The following is a 20,524-nucleotide window of genomic DNA, read 5'->3' on the forward strand; positions in this document are numbered from 1 at the left end:
GCTTTTGAACTGTGGTGTTGGAGAAGACTCTTGAGAGTCCCTTGGACTGCAAGGAGATCCAACAAGTCCATCCTGAAGGAGATCAGCCCTGGGATTTCTTTGGAAGGAATGATGCTGAAGCTGAAACTCCAGTACCATGGCCACCTCATGTGAAGAATTGACTCATTGGAAAAGACTCTGATGCTGGGAGGGACTAGGGGCAAGAGGAGAAGGGGACGACAGAGGATGAGATGATAGATGGCATCACCACTGACTCGATGGGCATGAGTCTGGGTGAACTCCGGGAGTTGGTGATAGACAGGGAGGCCTGGGGTGTTGCCATTCATGGGGTCGCAAAGATTCGGACACAACTGAGCGACTGAACTGAATCGAACTGAGCGACTGAACTGACTGAAAATAGCAATTCACCATAAACAAAGTTATGTCATCACTGCTTAACAAAATATGAATAGATGCCTCACAACACCAAACCCTGCATTTTTTCTTGAAGCAGTTCAGTATTCTCTAATTCATTGTTGTGGATATTTTATGCAATATAGCTATAATAAATCCGAGACTCAATTATTTGTATTTAGTAGCAGCCAAAAAAATTATTAAAACTAACCAACCAAAGGAACTTCTCTGGTGACTCAGTTGACTCAGTGGTTAAAAAAAAAAAAAAAAAGTCTGCCTGCCAATGCAGAAGACTTATGATACCTCAGTTAGGAAGATTCCTTGGAGAAGGAGATGGCAACCCATTCTAGTATACTTTTTTTTTTAAGTTGAGAAAATTTATTTGTGAAAATGACTACTTTTGCCCAGTATATTAGTATAGCTCATTCAATGAAATCAAGCTGATTCTTAGTTTCAGAGTCTCTGGGAAATCAAGAGTAATGAATCATAAACTATGCAGATCACTGAAAAGTTATGGAAGAAAACCACAGACTAATTGTTCATTTGTCTTGCAATTGTCTCTACTCTGCAAATTCTTAACCAAAACAAGACTGAGCAAGCTCAGTTCTGAAAGGATAAAGAAAACATAAAAGTATTTGTGAATCAACAAAATGTCTTGAGCCAAATTGTCAAGGTCTCAATGATAATAAAAAATTCCATTCTCAGCCTAAAATATGCTGCTGCTGCTGCTAAGTCGCTTCAGTCATGTCCGACTCTGTGCCACCCCATAGATGGAAGCCCACCAGGCTCCCCTGTCCCTGGGATTCTCCAGGCAAGAACACTGGAGTAGGTTGCCATTCCCTTCTCCAATGCATGAAAGTGAAAAGTGAAAGGGAAGTCGCTCAGTCATGTTCGACTCTTAGTGACCCCATTGACTACAGCTTACCAGGCTCCTCCATCCATGGGATATTCCAGGCAAGAGTACTGGAGTGGGGTTCCATTGCCTTCTCTGAGTCTAAAATATAGTCACAACCTAAAAGTTGAGTTACACTTTATTCGGTGGGAACTTTTAGGGCTTCAGACCTAGAAGAGAGCATCTCAAGTGACCCTAAGAGAACTGCTCCAAGGAGGAGAGGGAAGAAGTCAGGTTTTATAGAAACTTGAAACAAAGGGCTGGAAGTGTAAACACGAAAAGTAATTTTTTGAATTAAGGAGAACTGGATATCCTAAATTAAGGAATTTAGTTCTTTTCTATGTATTGGAAGGAGCAAGAGTCTGATCTCACTGAAATATTTCCTTAAATATGCATCTCAGCTATCCTGGGGCCAGTATCCTGTGTTTTTTTCACATCCTGAGTTCCTCAGTGCTCACCACAAGGAGTGACTGCAGTCTGAGGGCCACCAGATTGAGCAGGTATTCTCCTTCCTGAGTGCCCTGGAGGGCTGGAATCATGCATGACTGTGACATCCTTCTCACTCCAGTATTCTTGCCTGAGAAGAGACACAAGAGCAGAAGAGCCTGGTGGGCTACAGAACAGCCTGGTGGGCTACAGTCTACAGGGTCACAAAAGACCTGGACATTACTTAGCAACTAAAAAGCAACAGCAACAAACAGACCAAAGGACAAGAGCCCAAGTGATGTCCAGTAAATAAAAAACTTATTTAAAAGTAACCGCTAGTAGTATCATTCCTGAAATTTTTCCTCAAGTCAGTAAGATCACTCCTTTTCCTCTTTTTAATTGTTAACCAATACTCTCAGGACAAAAGGAAGCTTTCAGTCACACCACATGTGTGTGCCTGCACACATGTGTGCATGTATCTGTGTTTGTCTATATTCTGCTACATTTAATATTGTATGTGAATTTTCCACTAAATTTAAATTCCTTTTTGTTTCTAAACCATGATATTTATAATCATCCTTCCTTTTTTTTTCAGATGACCTTCAGAAAAAAATGGGTAAATTTCTTTTATACTGTTAATCTTCCAAACACACACTGAATTAACCTTTCTCAATGCTTTGAATATTTCCTATCCTTTTAACCCTAAAACATCTGTTGTTTTTCTTTTGCATGGATGTCTACTCTAACTTTCCATATTATTTACTTGGAACTTCACCAATAATAAATTCTCTTCACATCTGTTACCCTACACCTGATTCTTTTAAATGCTTCCTTTTTTGTTTTTCTTTTTTTATATCCCAGTTCTTACTTTTAATTAATAAATTTATTTTAATTGGAGGCTAATTACTTTACAATATTGTGGTGTTTTTTGCCATACATTGAACATGAACCAGCCATGAGTGTACATGATGTTCCTTCCCTATAAACTGTCCCAATCTAAAATTCAGAATTCTGCCAATTTCATTATAAGTTTTGTGAGGTGAAAAGGATGAGACTGATGGGAACATAGTTTACATTCTAGATTTAATTTCTGGAGCACTTTCAATCACTTGAAACCTCTTTCATGTTTTCAAAGTTCAAGGGGCCATTAATATGCCATGGATGTCTCCACAAATCTTATGAGTTAAAACAAGACTCCAAATTTGTTGAGTGAGCTTTCTATGGCTCTTGTACTTTTAAAGACTGTGTGAATTCATTGGTCCAGTGTGGACTTTTGGCTTACAATTCCAATGCCCTTGATTACTTACTAGAATCTTCTCTCATGTGTACATATATTTTATATACCATTTCCTGGGTGTATTTTCTCTTATACCATAGTAATTTTCTGTCTTTTCTATATTTTATTGACATAATTTTTCACTTGGAAAATGTAATAATTTTGAGATCATTTATAACATATGTCTCCATTTTGAAATTTTAAGTGAATAACATAAGAGGCAAGAGCCCTAGCATACTTCTAAATGTTCTTTTAAAGAAACATTAACATAGCCATTAAAAGTTTTACATCCTTCCTTTTGAGGTGATATTCTATTATATTTTTGTTTACAGATGAAGTAAGAAATATATCTCTTCAATGTATGAAGTGTGCCTCCTATGACTACTGTTACTGATAGAGTTTTCACTAGATAGGTGTTTTGACTGTAGGCTTCCTCATGACTTCTTAAGTATCTGACACATGTATGTGTGCATGTTTCATTGTATTCTGGAAAAGAAGATGATCCAGTGAGAGATATATGATTGATATTGTTTCTCCCAGAATAATAAGTCTTATTTACCTTTTCTCATAACATCATTTTCTATCTTTGTACTTTTACATCAAGAGGTGGGGGCCGGCAGATGCAAGAAAAATTGCCACTGAATCAAGTTGTCCTTTGGAAAACTTTGTCCCAGTTCTTAATTTCATTTAATTTTTGTTTACAAAAGAAGTGGAATATAGGATTTACTTTATTGTTTTTAGTTAGTTCAATCGCTCTGCCGTGTCTGACTCTTTGCGACCCCATGAATTGCAGCACGCCAGGCCTCCCTGTCCATCACCAACTCCCGGAGTTCACCCAAACTCATGTCCATTGAGTCGGTGATGCCATCCAGCCATCTCATTCTCTGTCGTCCCCTTCTCCTCCTGGCCCCAATCCCTCCCAGCATCAGAATCTTTTCCAATGAGTCAACTCTTCACATGAGGTGGCCAAAATATTGGAGTTTCAGCTTTAGCATCAGTCCTTCCAAAGAACACCCAGGACTGATCTCCTTTAGAATGGACTGGTTGGATCTCCTTGTAGTCCAAGGGATTCTCAAGAGTCTCCTCCAACACCACAGTTTAAAAGCATCAATTCTTCGATGCTCAGCTATATAACAACTTTTACACATACAGCTTGGATTATTTTAATTTTGCTTCCTCATAACTTAATTTTTTATTTTGCCTGTACCACGTGGCATGTGGAAATTTTTTTCCTTCTAATAACACCTAATCTTGAGTGAAGAGGTAATACAGTTTGCTATTCCTGTCTCTTTTAATTGGAATATACTTGCTTTACCATGTTTTGTTAGTTTCTGCTCTACAAGAAAGTGAATCAGTAATACCTATACATATGTCCATTCTTTTTAAATTTCTTTCCCATTTAGGTAACCACAGAGCACTGAATAGAGTTCCCTGTGTTATACATTAGGTTCTCATTATTTATCTATTTTATACATAGTAGTATATATAAGTCAATCCCAATCTCCCAGTTCATCCCACTGCCACCACCACCCCCTTGGTAGCCATCAGTTTATTCTCTACTTCTGTGTTGCTATTTCTGCTTTGCAACTAAGTTCATCTGTAAAATTTTTCTAGATTCTACATATAAGCAATATTATATATTTCTCTTTCTCTTTTTGACTTATTTCACTATGTATGACTGTATCTAGGTCCATCCATGGGAAATATAGATCAATGGAACAAGATAAAAAGCCCAGAGATAAACCCAGGCATGTAGGACCTTAGTTCCCTGACCTGGGATCAAACCCATGCCCCCTCTGCAGTAAAAGCACAGAGTTTTAACTATTTGGACCTCCAGAAAAGTCCCCCAAATTACTTCTTAAATATCTCTGTTGTGTGCAAGTTGTATTCACATTTGATTTTGAAAAAAAAGGAAAAGGCAATATTGTCCCCATGATGGATTTTTTTTTTAATCTCAGAGGAAGTCCTGGTTCAAATTCAAGATTCTTGATTCAGTGTTTACAACTAACTTATTCAACTGACTACAACAAACTAAGAACTAGCCACATGTTTCTAGTAGCTGTCACAAAACTTATTAGACCCAACATAATGAATACTAAGGGGGTTTTCCTTGTGGCTCAGCTAGTAAAGAATCCACCTGCAATGAAGAAGACCCCAGTTTGATTCCTGGGTTGGATAGATCCCCTGGAGAAGGGTTAGTCTATCCACTCCAGTATTCTTGGGCTTCCCTGGTGGCTCAGGCAGTAAAGAATCTGCCTGCAATGTGGGAGACCTGGGTTTGATCCCTGGGTTGGGAAGATCCCCTGGAGGAGGTCATGGCAACTTACTCTAGTATTCTTGCCTGGAGAATCCCCATGGACAGAGGAGCCTGGTGGGCTACAGTCCATGGGAGTCTGGTGGGCCACAAAGAGTCAGACACAACTAAGTACAGCACAGCATTGAATAATAAGAGCCTAAATAAATTCAAAATGCACACAACAATTTTGAAAATGTAACTATGTGAACTAATATTTCTAAAAATCTCGCATTTAGAAAATTGATTGCATTTGCTTTTCTTATTCTTTTTTTTCTCTAACTATAGAATGTTCTCTGGATAAAACAGAGGTGATTTCAGCCACTATTGGTGAATTTATTTTGTGTTCATGTTGTGTATATGTGAATGTGTTTCAGTGTATCTCGATAGTGTTAACATTACTTTTGGATTCTTCAAAATATTTCACTTTTCTTCATATTTGTTTCCCACGGTATTTAACCAATGCTCTCTGTTTTATTTTCTAGGTGATCTCCTGAAAAAAATCGGTAAATTTGTAATAACTCTTCACTCCAGTAACTTCCAGTGACTTCTTCCACATAGTCTTGAATATTCTCTGCCCTTTTATCAATAGCCAATCCATTGGCCCACCATCATATGGATGTCCATTCACTTCCATCCAATTTTTCGATATGAGCTTCTTTCTTATCTTCTTTCCATTGACATTTCTCTGTGTTCCATCATTGCTCATTGCATCCCTTTTCTACTTCCATCCCATCATATTGGCTTTCTTTGTCTCTCCAGGACTTGCCAAACTTGCATCATGATTTCCTGAGATGAAGGGATTGGACTACCAAGCAAATGGTTACCATGTAGATTTAGGACATTTATCAGTACCCAAGTCAAAGGGGCCATTACTATACTATTAATATTTTCCCAGTGCTTAAGAGAGGAGAGGATTCCCAGCTTAATAAAGAAGTTTCTACCTCCATTGTCCTGTCAAAGACCTTATAAAAATATGATGCCATCCACTGCTTAAGTGTGAAACTGAGTCACATTCTTTACTGTTCTTGAACATAATACTCAAAATATTCCAGTTTTTAAAATATTTTATAATAGTTTCTTGGCTTTCTTCCCATCTAGAGTATTTTTTATACTTTTACATTTATTCATGCAATTATTATTTCTGAAAACTGCAGAAATAATTGAATGTTATTATTTCAGTAATTAAACAAGGATGTTATATCTTAGAAAATTGTCTAGTATATCTCAAATTTTAGGACTTTTTATGTGAATGACAAGAAAAGCTGTTGTCCTAGTATAATTCTAATTTTTTTTTTCATAAGGCTCTTCAAATTAGTTTGACATCCTCCTTTTCTAGTTATATGTTTAACTGTATCTTAGTTTAACATACTGGACGAAATTTGGAGCATATCTTTTTAATGTAGGTAGCAGGCTTCATTTGAATACTGCCACAGATCAAATTTCTGACAGAGGAGTACTTTAACTATAAACTTTAACATCACATTTATAGACCCATTTCTTCTATGTGTGCATATGTGTCTTTTATTATGAAAAACCTGGAAAGCCCAATTTAAGACCAAATATTGATTCAGTTTATCCCAAAGGAATTTCCACTTTACCTTGATTTCCTTTTGTATGGTAATTCCTTTGCAGAAAAGGTTGAGGGAATTAAAACAGCATTGCTTCTCATGAGTCATATGACCTTTGGAACATTTCAAGTTCTTAGAAAAGGGGGGCCATTTTTGTTGAATGAATAAATATTGGAAAGTAAACAAATTATTGTCTTCTCTTCTTCACATATGCTTTCATTTGTTTTGAATGGTTATTCTTTCTTTTATTTTTCAGATAAGGGTGAAAATGATAAATGTAAGTCCCATTTATGTTTCACACTTTCTACCTTTTCATGTTTCATCTCTTTCTTTTACTTTGATCTTCAACTCTAAGTGATCATCTTCCTCCACTGCAATGTAGATATAGCTTTACATAATTTTTTTTCTCATTTTATGATTATTTCAATTGAAATCTTCCTTCTTCATGGGTTATTCTGTGCTCCATTGTTTTTGCTTTCATTTATCCTATCTGTGTAATTAATGCAGACATTTTCTTTTTGTAAAATTCATACAAATACTAACTTAGCTATCAAACTTGGCAATTTTTATAAGTTTCTGATCTGAAAGTCTTATCCATGATATTTTCATTTGTTTGATATAAAAGCCCCTTCACTCCCATTTAGTATTTCATTAACCTCCCTTTCATTTTGCTTTGTGAAAGTAAGCTTTACTGGGAAATGAGTTAAAATCAAAGTCTCACAAAATACAGTTATGCATTAATCAGTTGAGAAAAATGTTGTGAATAGAGGCACCCACGAACCTGACCCTGATATCCTACAAGAGCAGTAGTTCAGGATTTTGTAATTCAGTGTTTCATGATTTCATGTGGCAAAGCTCTATGCTAGGACAGATGAGTATATATATTTAACAGCACACATCACTTAATTAAAGATGAAAAACTGGGTAACAAAATAGTGCATAATGTCAAATTCATTATTCAAAAATTATTCATTATTCAAAAGGGAAATTTCAAGCACTGTATATATGTGTATGCATATATCTGTGTACGTGTGTGTGTTTTTATCTGCATCCTCATAATTTAAATTTACATACAATTTTCAATAAGTCTGAATTTTCTTCATGTTTCTCTCTTGTGTGTGTGTGTGTGTGTGTGTAGCAGAGTTTTATTAAAATAAGAAAAGAGACAGAGAAAGTCTCTAACATAGACATCAGAAGGGGGACAGAGGATGCCCCTCTTATCAAGGCCTTATATACTTTTTTCAGACCCACTCCTACAACACACATTTTAAATTAACAAGATTAGAAGGAACAATAGAAAGATCTTACCAGACCACTCCCATAATACACATTTTAAGATGACAGAATTAGTCGGAAGGTTCTTGTTAAGGAGAAATATGTCCTTGAGCAAGATACATTGTTACATTGACTAAGACAAAGGAATGTAGAAAAGAACGTTTGTCCTTTTCTCCTTGAGACCATTTCCTTCTCCAGTGTATGAAAGTGAAAAGTGAAAGTGAAGTCGCTCAGTCATGCCGACTCTTAGCGACCACATGGACTGCAGCCTACCAGGCTCCTCCGTCCATGGGATTTTCCAGGCAAGAGTACTGGAGTGGGGTGCCATCAGGAGAAGGAAATGGCAACCCACTCCAGTATTCTTGCCTGGAGAATCCCGTGGACAGAGGAGCCTGGTGGGCTGCTGTCCATGGGGTCGCACAGAGTCAAACACGACTGAAGCGACTTGGCATGCATGCACGCATTCCTATATCTTGAACAGGTCTCCATTTATCATTTGACTTTTTTGCACCCAAAATAGGAGTGTTGTATGGACTGGTACAGGGAATTAATAGCCCCTGCTCCTTTAAATTCTCAATGATGGGTTTTAACCCCTCTTTAATACCTCAGCCTTTAATGGAAACTGCTTTTGATATGAAAATAGGTGAGAGTCTTTGAGCTTGATAAAGACAGGAACAGCATTTTGTGCTCCACCCACAGTTTTTCCATCAGCCCACACTTTAGGATTTACATTTTGTTCAGTTAAAGAGAACAGGTTCCATATTCATGGAACATAGGCCTGGACCTTGCTCAGTATATCCCTCCTCAGAAGGAGTGAGGGAGATGCTGGCAAGATTAGAAACTCAAGAAAACAGCACAGAGTCCCAGTTGTAGCTTAAAAGGATAGCATTTGGCTCATCCAAACAGCCTCATTACCGCAGTGGATCAGGAGGAAAGCAGATCAGGGGCTTCAGTGAGCACACAGAAATTTGCCCCAGTGTCCAAAAGAAATAGACTGATTGACCCTCCACAGTTATTAATACCCGGGGTTCCTCAGGTGTTATTAGGATTGGGGCTTGTGTGCGGACCCCCAGGCACCTGACTTCTGATGCCTACACCTGAGAGGGTAGTCTCTTCTCCAGTATGGTCCTTTGCAGATTGGACATGGAGCCAGTGGTGGCTCAGATGCCTAAGGGCAATCCTACTTGAGATGCCCCTCCTTTCCACAGTAATAACAAGCCCATCCCTTTCACCTGGGTCCCTCTGGGCATTTTTCCTCAGACTGTTTCAGGGCAGATCTAACAGCCATTGTTGGGCCTTCAGTCTTTTGCCTGGTTCTTTTTTGCCTATATTTTTCTCTCATATTCTCTACTGTAATATACTGTCAGAGCCAGCTGCAACAGTTTTTCTGATTGGACTGATCAGTTTGGGCTGATTTGGTCCAAACCTCGGTTTTTGTAACCATTCAGTATCACAGAAGAAGATCAGGCATGTCTTTTTAAACTCTGGGGATCAAACTTGTCCCAGCTTTAAAAAAAAAAAAACATTTTAAAGGGCTTGTTCTGGAACTGCTCGCCCCCATCTTGTCCTGAAGATCCCGGACGAACCCCTAAGATGACAGCTTGCAGTGAACATGTCGGATTTGTGATCTCTGAAGAAGAAGATAAAACCTGGGACCAGGTTCCAGGCTTGATCACTCAAGAACTTTTGTGTAGCAGTTTTATTAAAGTAAGAAAACGGACAGAGAAAGCTTCTGACACAGACATGAGAAGGCGGGCAGAGGATGCCGCCTTCGTGTTTCTTTCCAATGAAATTTACTTTGACTTTTCACTGTATTTTACAGACGAAATTTGGAAAAATAATATTAAAGTATCTTTGATATCCCTCTACTCCCAAAACACTTTAAAAAGCCTGCTTTCCTGATGTCTTACAAAAATCCCAGCTTTTCATCAAAACGCCAGCATTGACTTGCCATCTTCAGAATCTCTACCATTCTAAGGCAACAGTTTTGTTGTCAATATCTCCCATATTCCTCTTTCTGGTCTTTCTAAGCCTGAATAAAATCTGAAATCATTCATTGGTCACAAGTAAACTTGAGGGTCATTCTTACACTGCCTTAGGGTTCCATATATGCAAAAAACTCACTTAAATTTTTTACATGGAATTCTTTTAAGTCAGAAAAGGGTAATTTTACTTCATTCTTATTGACTTTTATTGACACAGTTATCAGTTTGGTCAACTGCAATTACTTGGTTGCAGAAAGAGTTTATATTGTTAGGAAAGTTGAAAAATAATACATATCTCAATCCTGAATATTTTATGCTAATGACACCAAGAGCTATTGTCCTGTGATGTTTCCAAATAACAACAACCAACCAAATACTAGCATTTAATTAATATGATTAGCACAAAAGGAAGCTTTCAGCAACATTTGTACTTGTGTGTGCTTCATACATGTGTTTATGTATCTGTGCTTGTCTATTTGTTGTTGTTGTTTAGCTGCTAAATTGAGTTTGTCTATATCCTGTTACATATGGCATTGTACGTGATTATGTGACTAAATTTGAATTCCTTTTTATTTCTGAGCCATGATATTTAAAATGATGTTTGGTTTTTCTTTTTCAGATGACCTTCAAAAACAAATAGGTAAGTTTCTCTCAGTTCAGTTCAGTTGCTCAGTTATGTCCGACTCTTTGCAAGCCCAACTGCAGCAGGTCAGGCTTTCCTGTCCATCACCAACTCCCGGAGCTTGCTCAAACTCCTGTCCAAAGAGTCAGTGATGACATCCAACCATCTCATCCTCTGTCGTCCCCTTCTCCTCCTGCCTTCAACCTTGCTCAATATCAGGGTCTTTTCTAAGTAGTCAGTTCTTCCCATCAGGTAGCCAAAGGATTGAAGTTTCAGTTTCAGCATCAGTCCTTCCAAGGAATATTCAGGACTGATTTCCTTTAGGATTGACTGGTTTGATCTCTTTGCAGTCCAAGGGACTCTCAAGTATCTTCTCCAACACCACAGTTCAAAAGCATCAATTCTTTGATGCTCAGCTTTCTTTATGGTCCAAATCTCACATCCATGTATGACTACTGGAAAAATCATAGCTTTGACTAGACGGACCTTTGTCAGCAAAGTAATGTCTCTGCTTTTTAATATTCTGTCTAGGTTGATCATAACTTTCCTTCCAAGGAGTAAGCGTCTTTTAATTTCATGGCTGCAGTCACCATCTGCAGTAACTTTGGAGTCCAAGAAAATAAAGTCTGTCACTGTTTCCATTGTTTCCCTATCTGCTTGCCGTGAGGTGATGGGACTGGATGCCATGATCTTAGTTTTTTGAATGTTGAGTTTTCAGCCAACTTTTTCACTCTTCTCTTTCACTTTCATCAACATGCTCTTCTTTCTCCACATTTTGAACATTTACTGTCTTTTTAACCCTAAACCATCTCTTGGCTTGCCTTTACCCTTGATGTCTACTCAACTTCCCTTTTTAACTCTTTAGGAACTTCATTGATATTAAATTCTCTCCACTTTTATTACCTTACAACTGATTCTTTCCCAAAGCTTCCTTTTTCATTTCCTATGTTCCTTCTCTATAAAAATGTCCTCATACTATCATTCAGAGTATTGCCAGTTTCATTATAAATTTTGTGAGATGAAGATGGTAACATGGTTTACAGTCTATATTTATTATCTGGAGCACCTCCACTGACTTGGAAAGTCTGCTATGTTTTCAAAATTCAAGGGGTCATCGATACACCATTTATGCCTCCCAAACTTTATGATGTAAGATAAGATTATGAATTTGTTGAGTGAAGCTTCTTTGACTCTTGGGCTTTCAAAGACTGTAAATTCAGGTGTTAACTCACAGGTCCAGTGTGGGCTTTAGGATCACTCTTCCAATGCCCTTTGACCATTCACTCGAGTCTTTTCTCAGATGCACAGATATTTTGCATGCCATTTACTGGGATTATTTTCTCTCATACAATAGTAATTTCACTGTCTTTTTCTTGCATTTTATTGACATACTTTTTAACTTGTCAGACTGCAATAAGTTTCAGTGTTTGTATTGTAGAAAGACTAAGTATATTGAGCAAAGATCGTTTATAATGCATTTCTCATTTTGAAATTTTATGTGAATGACAAGAGGCTAGATTTTGAAGAAATTCCTAAATGTTTGTCTAAAGAAACACTGATATAACCATTGGGCTTCCCTGGTAGTTCAGCTGGTAAAGAATCCACCTGCATTGAGGAAGACATGTGTTTGATCCCTGGAGAAGGGAATGGCTACCCACTCCAGTATTCTGGCCTCCAGAATTTCATGGACTACACTCCATGGGGTCCCAAAGAGTCCCACATGACTGAAAGACTTTCACTTTCACTTTCAATATAACCATTAAAAGTTTAACATTTTTCCCTTTATAGTGATATCTTTCAATATTTTTTGGTTACCAATTGAATGAAAGTAGGGAATACACTTCTTTTATGTATGAAGCATGCCTCCTATGAGTACTGCTACTGATGGAGTGTTAGCTGGATGCATGCTTTTGTTGTAGGCTTCCCCATGACTTCTTAAGTATCTGACTCGGATCTGTGTGCATGCTTGCATTGTATTCTGGAAAGAATAATACAGTGAAAGAAGGTCCAATGAAATGTATATTAGTGATACTTTTATTCTGGAAGAAACCGTTTTCTGCCTCTTTTGGCGTCATCTTCTTTGTACTTTGGAATCAAGAGGTGGGGTGGGGTGGAGATGCAAAAAGCATGCCACTGAGTGGCAAGGTGTCTTCTGGAAAACTTTGCTCCCAGTTTTAAAATGCTTGACTCTTTGAAACTTGGAGCAAGCTATAGAAGCATTTTATGTTTCTGTCATCTTCTCATTAGAATGTAGCCAAATGTTTGTGGATTTTTCCCCCCTACTGTAGTTAGAGAGTCATCGAAAGCTTAACATTCTCCTCAAATAACATTTTTTCGTGTAAATTTTTTTACAAGGGAGTGGAGTACAGGAGTTGCTTTAGTGTATTTAGCTGGCTCCATATAACATCTGCTACACATACAGCTTGGGGCAAGTGCATGCTTGTACTTTTAGTGTCTTTATTTTTCTTACCTGCACCAGGAGGGCTGTGGGATTTTTTTTCTTCTAATAGCACCTATGCTTTGTTGAAGAGGTAGTACGGTTGCTATTTCTGGTATTTTGTTTTGTTTTGGTTTCTGTATTATAGTTGCTTTACAATGCTTTCTTGGTTCCTGCTCTACAGCATAGGGGATCAGTTATAAATATATATACTTCCATTCCTTTTTAGATTTCCTTCCAAGGTTAGCAGGGAGCATTGAGTAGAGTTCCTTGTGCTATACAGTAGCTCTAGTTATTGTATATTATAGTTCTCATCAGTTATATATTTTATACATAGTAGTGTATAAGTTTGTTCTCTACATCTCTGACTCTATTTCTGCTTTGCTAATATGTTCATCTGTACTATTTTTGTGTATTCCACATGTAAATGATATTATATGATATTTATTTTTCTCATTCTGACTTACTTCACTCTGTATGACAATCTCTAGGTCAATCCACAAAAAATATAGATCAATGAGAAAGGACAGTCCAAAGATAAATCCAGGCATGTGGGATCTTAGTTTTCTGAGCAGGTATCCAACTTGTGCTTCCTGCAGTGAAAGCACAGAGTCTAAACTACTGAACTATCTGGGAGATCTCCCTAATAACATCTTAGATAGCACTCTTGTGTTTGAATTGTGTTTGCATTTGATTCTGAAGAAAAGCAAGCAATACAGTCCCTGCATGGGTGCTGCTTATCTCAGAGGAAGACCTGACCTAGCTGCTCCCATGCTGTCATTCCAGTCTTGTTTCTTTTGGCACCAAAGAGGTAAATGTAAGTTTAAAAAAAAAAAAAAGGTTCCTCTGACTTCCGAGAAGACTATCAAGCCTTCATTGAAAATGATGCCAATTCTCAAAAATTTTGGTCAGGTTGAGCCACACTGTGAAGAATGGAAGTTATTCAAATGTTTGTCCTTTTCCTTTCCTGACACTGCACCTTCATTTTGAACGAATTTTGAGTTCTTTCCCTTAATATTTTATCAATAAGTGTGAAGAGAAAAATCCCAATACACCCCACTGATGTATTTCCCTATGAACCTAGTTAAAGTTTCACCTTTTTCTTGTACCATTGCCTTCATTTAGGCATTCATTGATAGAAACATACATAAAACAATTTGCAAATAAAGATGATGTAAATAGAGGCACCCAAAAACCTAGTTCTATATTTTCTGCAGGGAGCAAAGGCTTAAGATTCTTTTTTTTTTTTTTAAGATTCTTGACTTAGTGTTTATGATGAACTTAAATAACTAAGCTACAGTAAAACTGAGAGCTGACTATATATTTTCAGTAGTGGTCAAGAAACTTATTAGAACAAACATATTGAATAATAAGAGCCTAAATAAAGTCAAAAGGTACACAAAATTTTTGAAAGTGTAACAACTTGAACTAATATTTCTAAACATCTTTCTTCATTTAGAAAATTGACTGTTTGCCCCCTTTTTTTTTTTTTAAAATACAATGTTCTATGTTTGAAAGACAGGAGCTTTCAGCCACTATTGTTTAGTTTGTTTTGTGTTCATGATGTGCAAACCTGCATGTGTTTATATGTATACAGACACAGTTAACATCAGTTTCAGGTTCTTCAAAACATTTTATTTGCTTCATGTTTGTTTTCCATGATATTCACATGACACTTTCCCTTTTATTTACAGTTGATCTTCTGAAAAAACTTGATAAGTTTGTAACAACTCTTCACTCCAGTAAATCTTTCAGTGACTGCTTCCACACTGTATTGAACATTCCCTGTCCTTCTATTATTACACCATCCATTGACTCACTTTTCACATGGATGGCCATTCACTTCTGTCCAGTTTTTGTATATGAACCTCTTTCTTATTTCATCATTTTTGTTGTTTGTTTCCCTATGTTCTGTCCTTGCTCATTGCGTCTTTTCTACCTTTCCTTCTTATCACATTGGCTTTGTCTGTCTTCCAGAGACTTCCCAAATGGTATCATGATTTTCTGAGATGACGGGACTGAACTCATCAGCACACGGTTACCATGCTCTCCTTGTCTTCTGAGAAATGTCAGTTATTTTAGGACCTTTGCAAGTATCCAAGTTGAAGGGGGCGATTACTCTACTGTTACTATTTCCCAATGCTTAAGAGAAAGAGGATTCCCAATTTAATAATGAAGTTTCTCCCTCCATTGTCCTGTCAAAGATCTTATAAAATCTGATGCCATCCACTGGATAGTGTGAGATTGAGTCTCACTCTTTTACTATTCTTGAACAAATTACTCAAATGTTACAGTTCTACAAATATTTTACAATATTTTCTTGTCTTTTCCCATCTATGTGTATCATTCATACTTTGAAATTTTTATCAATGCTATTATTATTTCTGCCAACTGCACTGTCTTTTCAATAATTAAACAAGATATTGTATCTTAAGAAAGAATCATGTATATTTCAAAATTCAGAACTATTTATGTAAATGAAAAGGAACTATTGTACCAGAATAATTCCAAAAAAATTTTCACAAATCACTTCAAATTTCAAAGTTTAACATCCTCCTTTTCTCCTTGATATTTTTCAATTACATCTTGGTTTACATACTGGATAAATCTTGGGGACATATCCCTTAAAGGCATTTGGCAGGCTTCAAATAAAAATAGCCACAGACGAAGTTTCTGACAGAGGGGTACTTTAACTATTCACATTTACATCATATTTACAGTACCATTTCATCAATGTGAGTATGTGTGCCTTTTGTTATGAAAAAGGTGGAAAGCCCAATTCAAGACCAAATATTGATTCAGTTTATCCCAGAAGAATTTCCACTTTACCTTGATCTACTTTTATATGGTAATTCTTTTGCAGAAAAGGGTGAGAGAACTTAAAACAGCATTACCTCTCATGAGTTACATGGCCTTTGAAATGTTAGGTTCAAATTCTTAGAAAAGTGTCTTCATTTATAGTGAATGAATAAATAATGGAAAGGAATCAAATTATTATCTTTTTTTCCTCACATAGTGCCTTCGTTTGGTTTGCATGGTTATTTCTTTCATTTTTAGATAAAGGTGAACAGGATAAATGTAACTCCCATTAACATTTCACACTTTGTATTTTGTCATGTTTTATCTCTTTCTTTGACTTTTCTTCAACTCTCAGTGATCATCTTCCTCCACTCCATATAGCTTTACATCATTTTTTTAAATCTCATTTTATGAGTACTATGATTGAGATCTGCCCTCTTCATGGGTTATCAATGCTCCATTACTTTTCCTTTGATTTGTCCCACCTCTGCCATTTACACAGACATTTCCTATTTGTAAAATATATTCAAGTACGAAATTACCTGCAAAGTTTTGCAATTTTTAACTTTCTATTCTGAAAGTTTTATCCAAGATGTTTCATTCATTTTATTTAGAAATCCATTTACTGTGATTTAGTGTTTTATTAACCACTCTTTCATTTTACTTTGTAAAAGTAAGGTTCATTGAAGAAGGAGTTAAAATCAAAGTCTCATAAAATACAGTTATTCATTAAGCAGTTGAGGAAATTGTGGAAAGAGGCACCCATGAACCTGACACTGATGTCTTACAAGAGCAGTAGCTCAGAATTCTGTAATTCAGTGTTTGGTCATTTCATATGGCAAAGCTACCACTCCAGGACAGTTGAGTAAATGTATTTAACAGCACACAGATCTCTTATTAAAGATAAAAATCTGAGTAACAAAAGAGTATATACTGCCAAAAGGAATCATAAAAACTTTATGAAGTAATTACCAAGTATTTCTTAAGTTTTCTCAATTCAGAAAATGTATTCCTTTTTCCTTCTTCATTTGTTGAATACTCTTCTTTTCTTAAAAGGAAATTTTCAAACACTGCATCCTCTGTGTATTGGTATAAGTGTATATAGTTTTTGAGTGTTTATTTGCATCCTGATCATTTAAATTTGCATACAATTTTCAACAAATCTGAACTTTCATGTTTCTTTCCAGTGAACTTTATATTGACTTTTCATTGTATTTTTTTTACAGAAAAAACTCCGAAAAAAGATGGTAAAGTATCTTTGATATCCATCTACTCTCCAAACATGTTAAAAGGCCTGCTTTCCTGATGTCTTACACAAATCTCAGCTTTCATCAAGAAGCCTTCATTGGTTTGCACTCGCCAGGATCTCTACCATTCTAAGACAATATTCGTTTTATCAACTTCTCTTGTACTCCTCCCTTTTCTGGTCTTTCAAAGCCTGAATAAAACCTGAAATCATTCACTGGTCAAGGGTAAACATGAGGGTCCTTCTTACCCTGACTAAAGTCTAATAATCCCAGGTGTGCAAATACTCACATTTTTTTTTCCTGGAATTTTTTATATCCAAAGAGAGTAATTTAAATTCATTCTTATTTATTTTTGTCAACACAATTGTCAATTTAGCCATACTTCAGCTATTTTGGAAAGATTTTAAATTTTTATGAATGATTTAAAAAAAGCATATATCTCAAATCTGAATATTTTAGGAGAATGTCACCATAAATTGTTGTCCTGCAATGCCTCTATAAGTTATTTTTTGAACTAAAATACAAAATTATTTATTAAAATTTTAATATCTTATTTTTCTAATGACATTTTCAGTATACTTTTGTTTTCAGGGAAATCAAATTTATCTCTATAATTCATGTATTGAAGGCTAGGTAGTCATCGCTACAGATATTGTTTTGAACAAATGGGTAATCTTTTTTCTCTAGTTCCTCATCTCTTTTTAACTAACTCTGTTGGCATGGGTACATGTTAATGTTTTTCCTGATAAGATGATTGAGATGAGATGAACTTCATTTTGACATGTGTGAATCTAGCAATTCACCACAAAGTTGTGCCTTCATTTTTAACATGATGTGAATATAGGTTCCCAAGAGCCAAACACTGCATTTTCTCTAAAGCAGTTCAGTATTCTCTAACTTATTGTTTGTAGGTTTTTTATACATCAAAGCTACAACAAATATGAGATGTTATTATTTATATTTAACAGCAATCAATAAATTTATTAAAGCTAACTAACCAAACAAATGATCACCTGTGAGTCTAATAAATCAATAACTTATATAAGGAAAACCATTAACAGTATCATTCTTGAAACTCTTCCTCAAGTCAAGAAGATCACTCCTTTCCCTTTTATTAATTTTTGATCAGTACTATCAGGACATAAGGAAGCTTTCAGCTATGTTGGTACCTGTGTGTGTGCCTGCACGTTGTGTGTATGTATCAATGTTGGTCTGTATCCCGTAACCTTTACCATTGTATGTGAATATTTCACTAAATTTGAGTTCTTTTGTGCTTTTGTGGCATGATTTTTACAGTAGTTTTCTGTTTTTATTTTTCAGATGACTTTCAGAAAAAATTTGGTAAATATATCTGACAGCATTAATATTCCAAAATACTTTAAAGTATCCATTCTCAGCAATTTGAATATTTTCTATTGGCTTGCCATCTGTTGACTTGCTTACCTTTTTCCTGGATATCTATTCTAACTTCCCAAATTATTTGTTTAGGAACTTCACACATATTAAATTCTCTCCACTTTTATTACCCTACAGCTGATTCTTTTCCAATGCTTCCTTTTTCATTTCTTATGTTCCTTCCCTCTAAACATTGTCCCAGTCTATCATTCAGAGTTTTGCTAGTTTCATTATAAATTTTGTGAGATGAAGAAAATGGGACTGATGAAAATATGGTTTACATTCTATACTTATACTCGGAGCACTTCCATTGACTTGAAAAGTCTGTCATGGTTTCAAAGTTCAAGGGGTCATTGATATGCCATTGATACCTCCCCAACTTCATGAGGTAAGACAAGACTCCGTATTCACTGAGTGAAGTTTTTCCAACTTATCCTTTCAAAGACTGTGTAAATTCAGGTGTAATTCACTGGACCAGTGTGGGCTTTAGACTCATTCTTCCAATGACTTGGACCATTTATTAGAGTCTTCTTTCAGGCACACAAACCATTTGCTGGGATTATTTTCTCTCACACCATAGTAATTTTACTGTCTTTCTCTTGCATTTTATTGACATAATTTTTAACTTGTCAAACAGCAATAACTTTCAGGGTTTGTATTGTATATTGAGCAAAGTTCATTTATAACACATTTCTCCATCCTGAAATTTTATGTGAATGACATGAGAGGCTAGAGTCCTAGGATATTCCAAAATGTTTGTTCAAAGAAACACTAATATAACCGTTAAAAATTTAATATCCTTCCTTTCGTAGTGATATTTTCTATTATATTTTTGAATACAGTTTTAATGAAAGTAGTGAATGCACTTCTTTTATGTATGAAGTATTCCTCATATGAATACTGCTACTGATGGAGTTTTAGCTATTTGGGTGCTTTTGTTGTGGGCGTCCTCATGACTCCTTAAGTATCTGACTCCTGTATGTGTGCATGCTTGCATTGTATTCTAGAAAAGAATAGTACAGTGAAAGAAGTTTCAATGGAATGTATGTGAACAACATTTATTCCCAGAAGAAGCCCTTTTCTACCTCTTTTTATAGCATCATTGTTCTATCTTTGTACTTTTGAATCAAGAGGTCATGGTGGCAGGGGAGGATAAAATAAAACATGCCTCTGGGGGGGCAAGATGTCCTTGGAAAACTTTGCTTCCAGTTCTAAAAGTACTTCTTACTTTGAAACTTGGAGGAAACTATAGAAGCACTCCACATTCCTGTCATCTTCCCATGAGAATGTAGCCAAATGTTCGTGGATTTTTTTCCCCTACCATACTTATGGAATTACTGAAAGCTTGACATTCTCCTCAACATTTTTTCATTTAATTTTTTTACAGAGGAAGTGGAATATATGGATTACTTTAAAGTATTTTAGCAGGCCTCATGTAACAACTGGTACACATACAGCTTGGGACAATGAATTTTTTTTTTGCTTCCTCATAACTTCTTAAATAACCTTCTTGTGAGTTGTGTAGGCAACTGATTCTGAAAAAACTGGAAAGTAATGCAGTACCCGTGATAGGTATTGTTTATCCCAGAGGAGGGTCTGCCTCCTACTATAGTGTCATTTTCATTATGTCTTTGGCACCAAGGGGTGAATGAAAGTTAAAAACGTTTTCTCTGATATTTGAGATGGCCATTAAGGCTTTTCTGTGAATGGTGCCAGTTCTCAGAAAATGTGAGTCAGACTGTGCCACAGTGTAAAGGATGAAAAATTTTCAAATATTTGCTCTTTTCCTTTCCTGCCCTGGTACCTTCATTTGGAATGTGTTTTAAGATCTTTCCCTTTTTATGATATCAGTACATTTGAAAGGGAAAATCCCAAGTCCTATAGATCTAGTCAAAGTTTAGATAAACATCTTG

At 36.1% G+C, this 20,524-nt stretch overlaps 1 protein-coding gene across 1 annotated transcript in view; it reads left to right on the top strand.

The window, feature by feature from the left end:
- Positions 1 to 8,705: 8,705 nt before the first annotated feature.
- The window catches only part of LOC113881435 (butyrophilin subfamily 1 member A1-like), a 36,409-nt gene continuing 24,590 nt past the window's right edge, over positions 8,706 to 20,524 (top strand). Inside the window, exons 1-2 of the mRNA XM_027524474.1 lie at positions 8,706 to 8,769; positions 10,731 to 10,751. Of these exons, the coding sequence (XP_027380275.1) occupies positions 8,706 to 8,769; positions 10,731 to 10,751 (85 nt within the window). The remainder of the gene's footprint in view (positions 8,770 to 10,730; positions 10,752 to 20,524) is intronic.

Source organism: Bos indicus x Bos taurus, chromosome 23, assembly GCF_003369695.1.
Source record: "Bos indicus x Bos taurus breed Angus x Brahman F1 hybrid chromosome 23, Bos_hybrid_MaternalHap_v2.0, whole genome shotgun sequence".
In the NCBI taxonomy this organism is placed as follows: domain Eukaryota; kingdom Metazoa; phylum Chordata; class Mammalia; order Artiodactyla; family Bovidae; genus Bos; species Bos indicus x Bos taurus.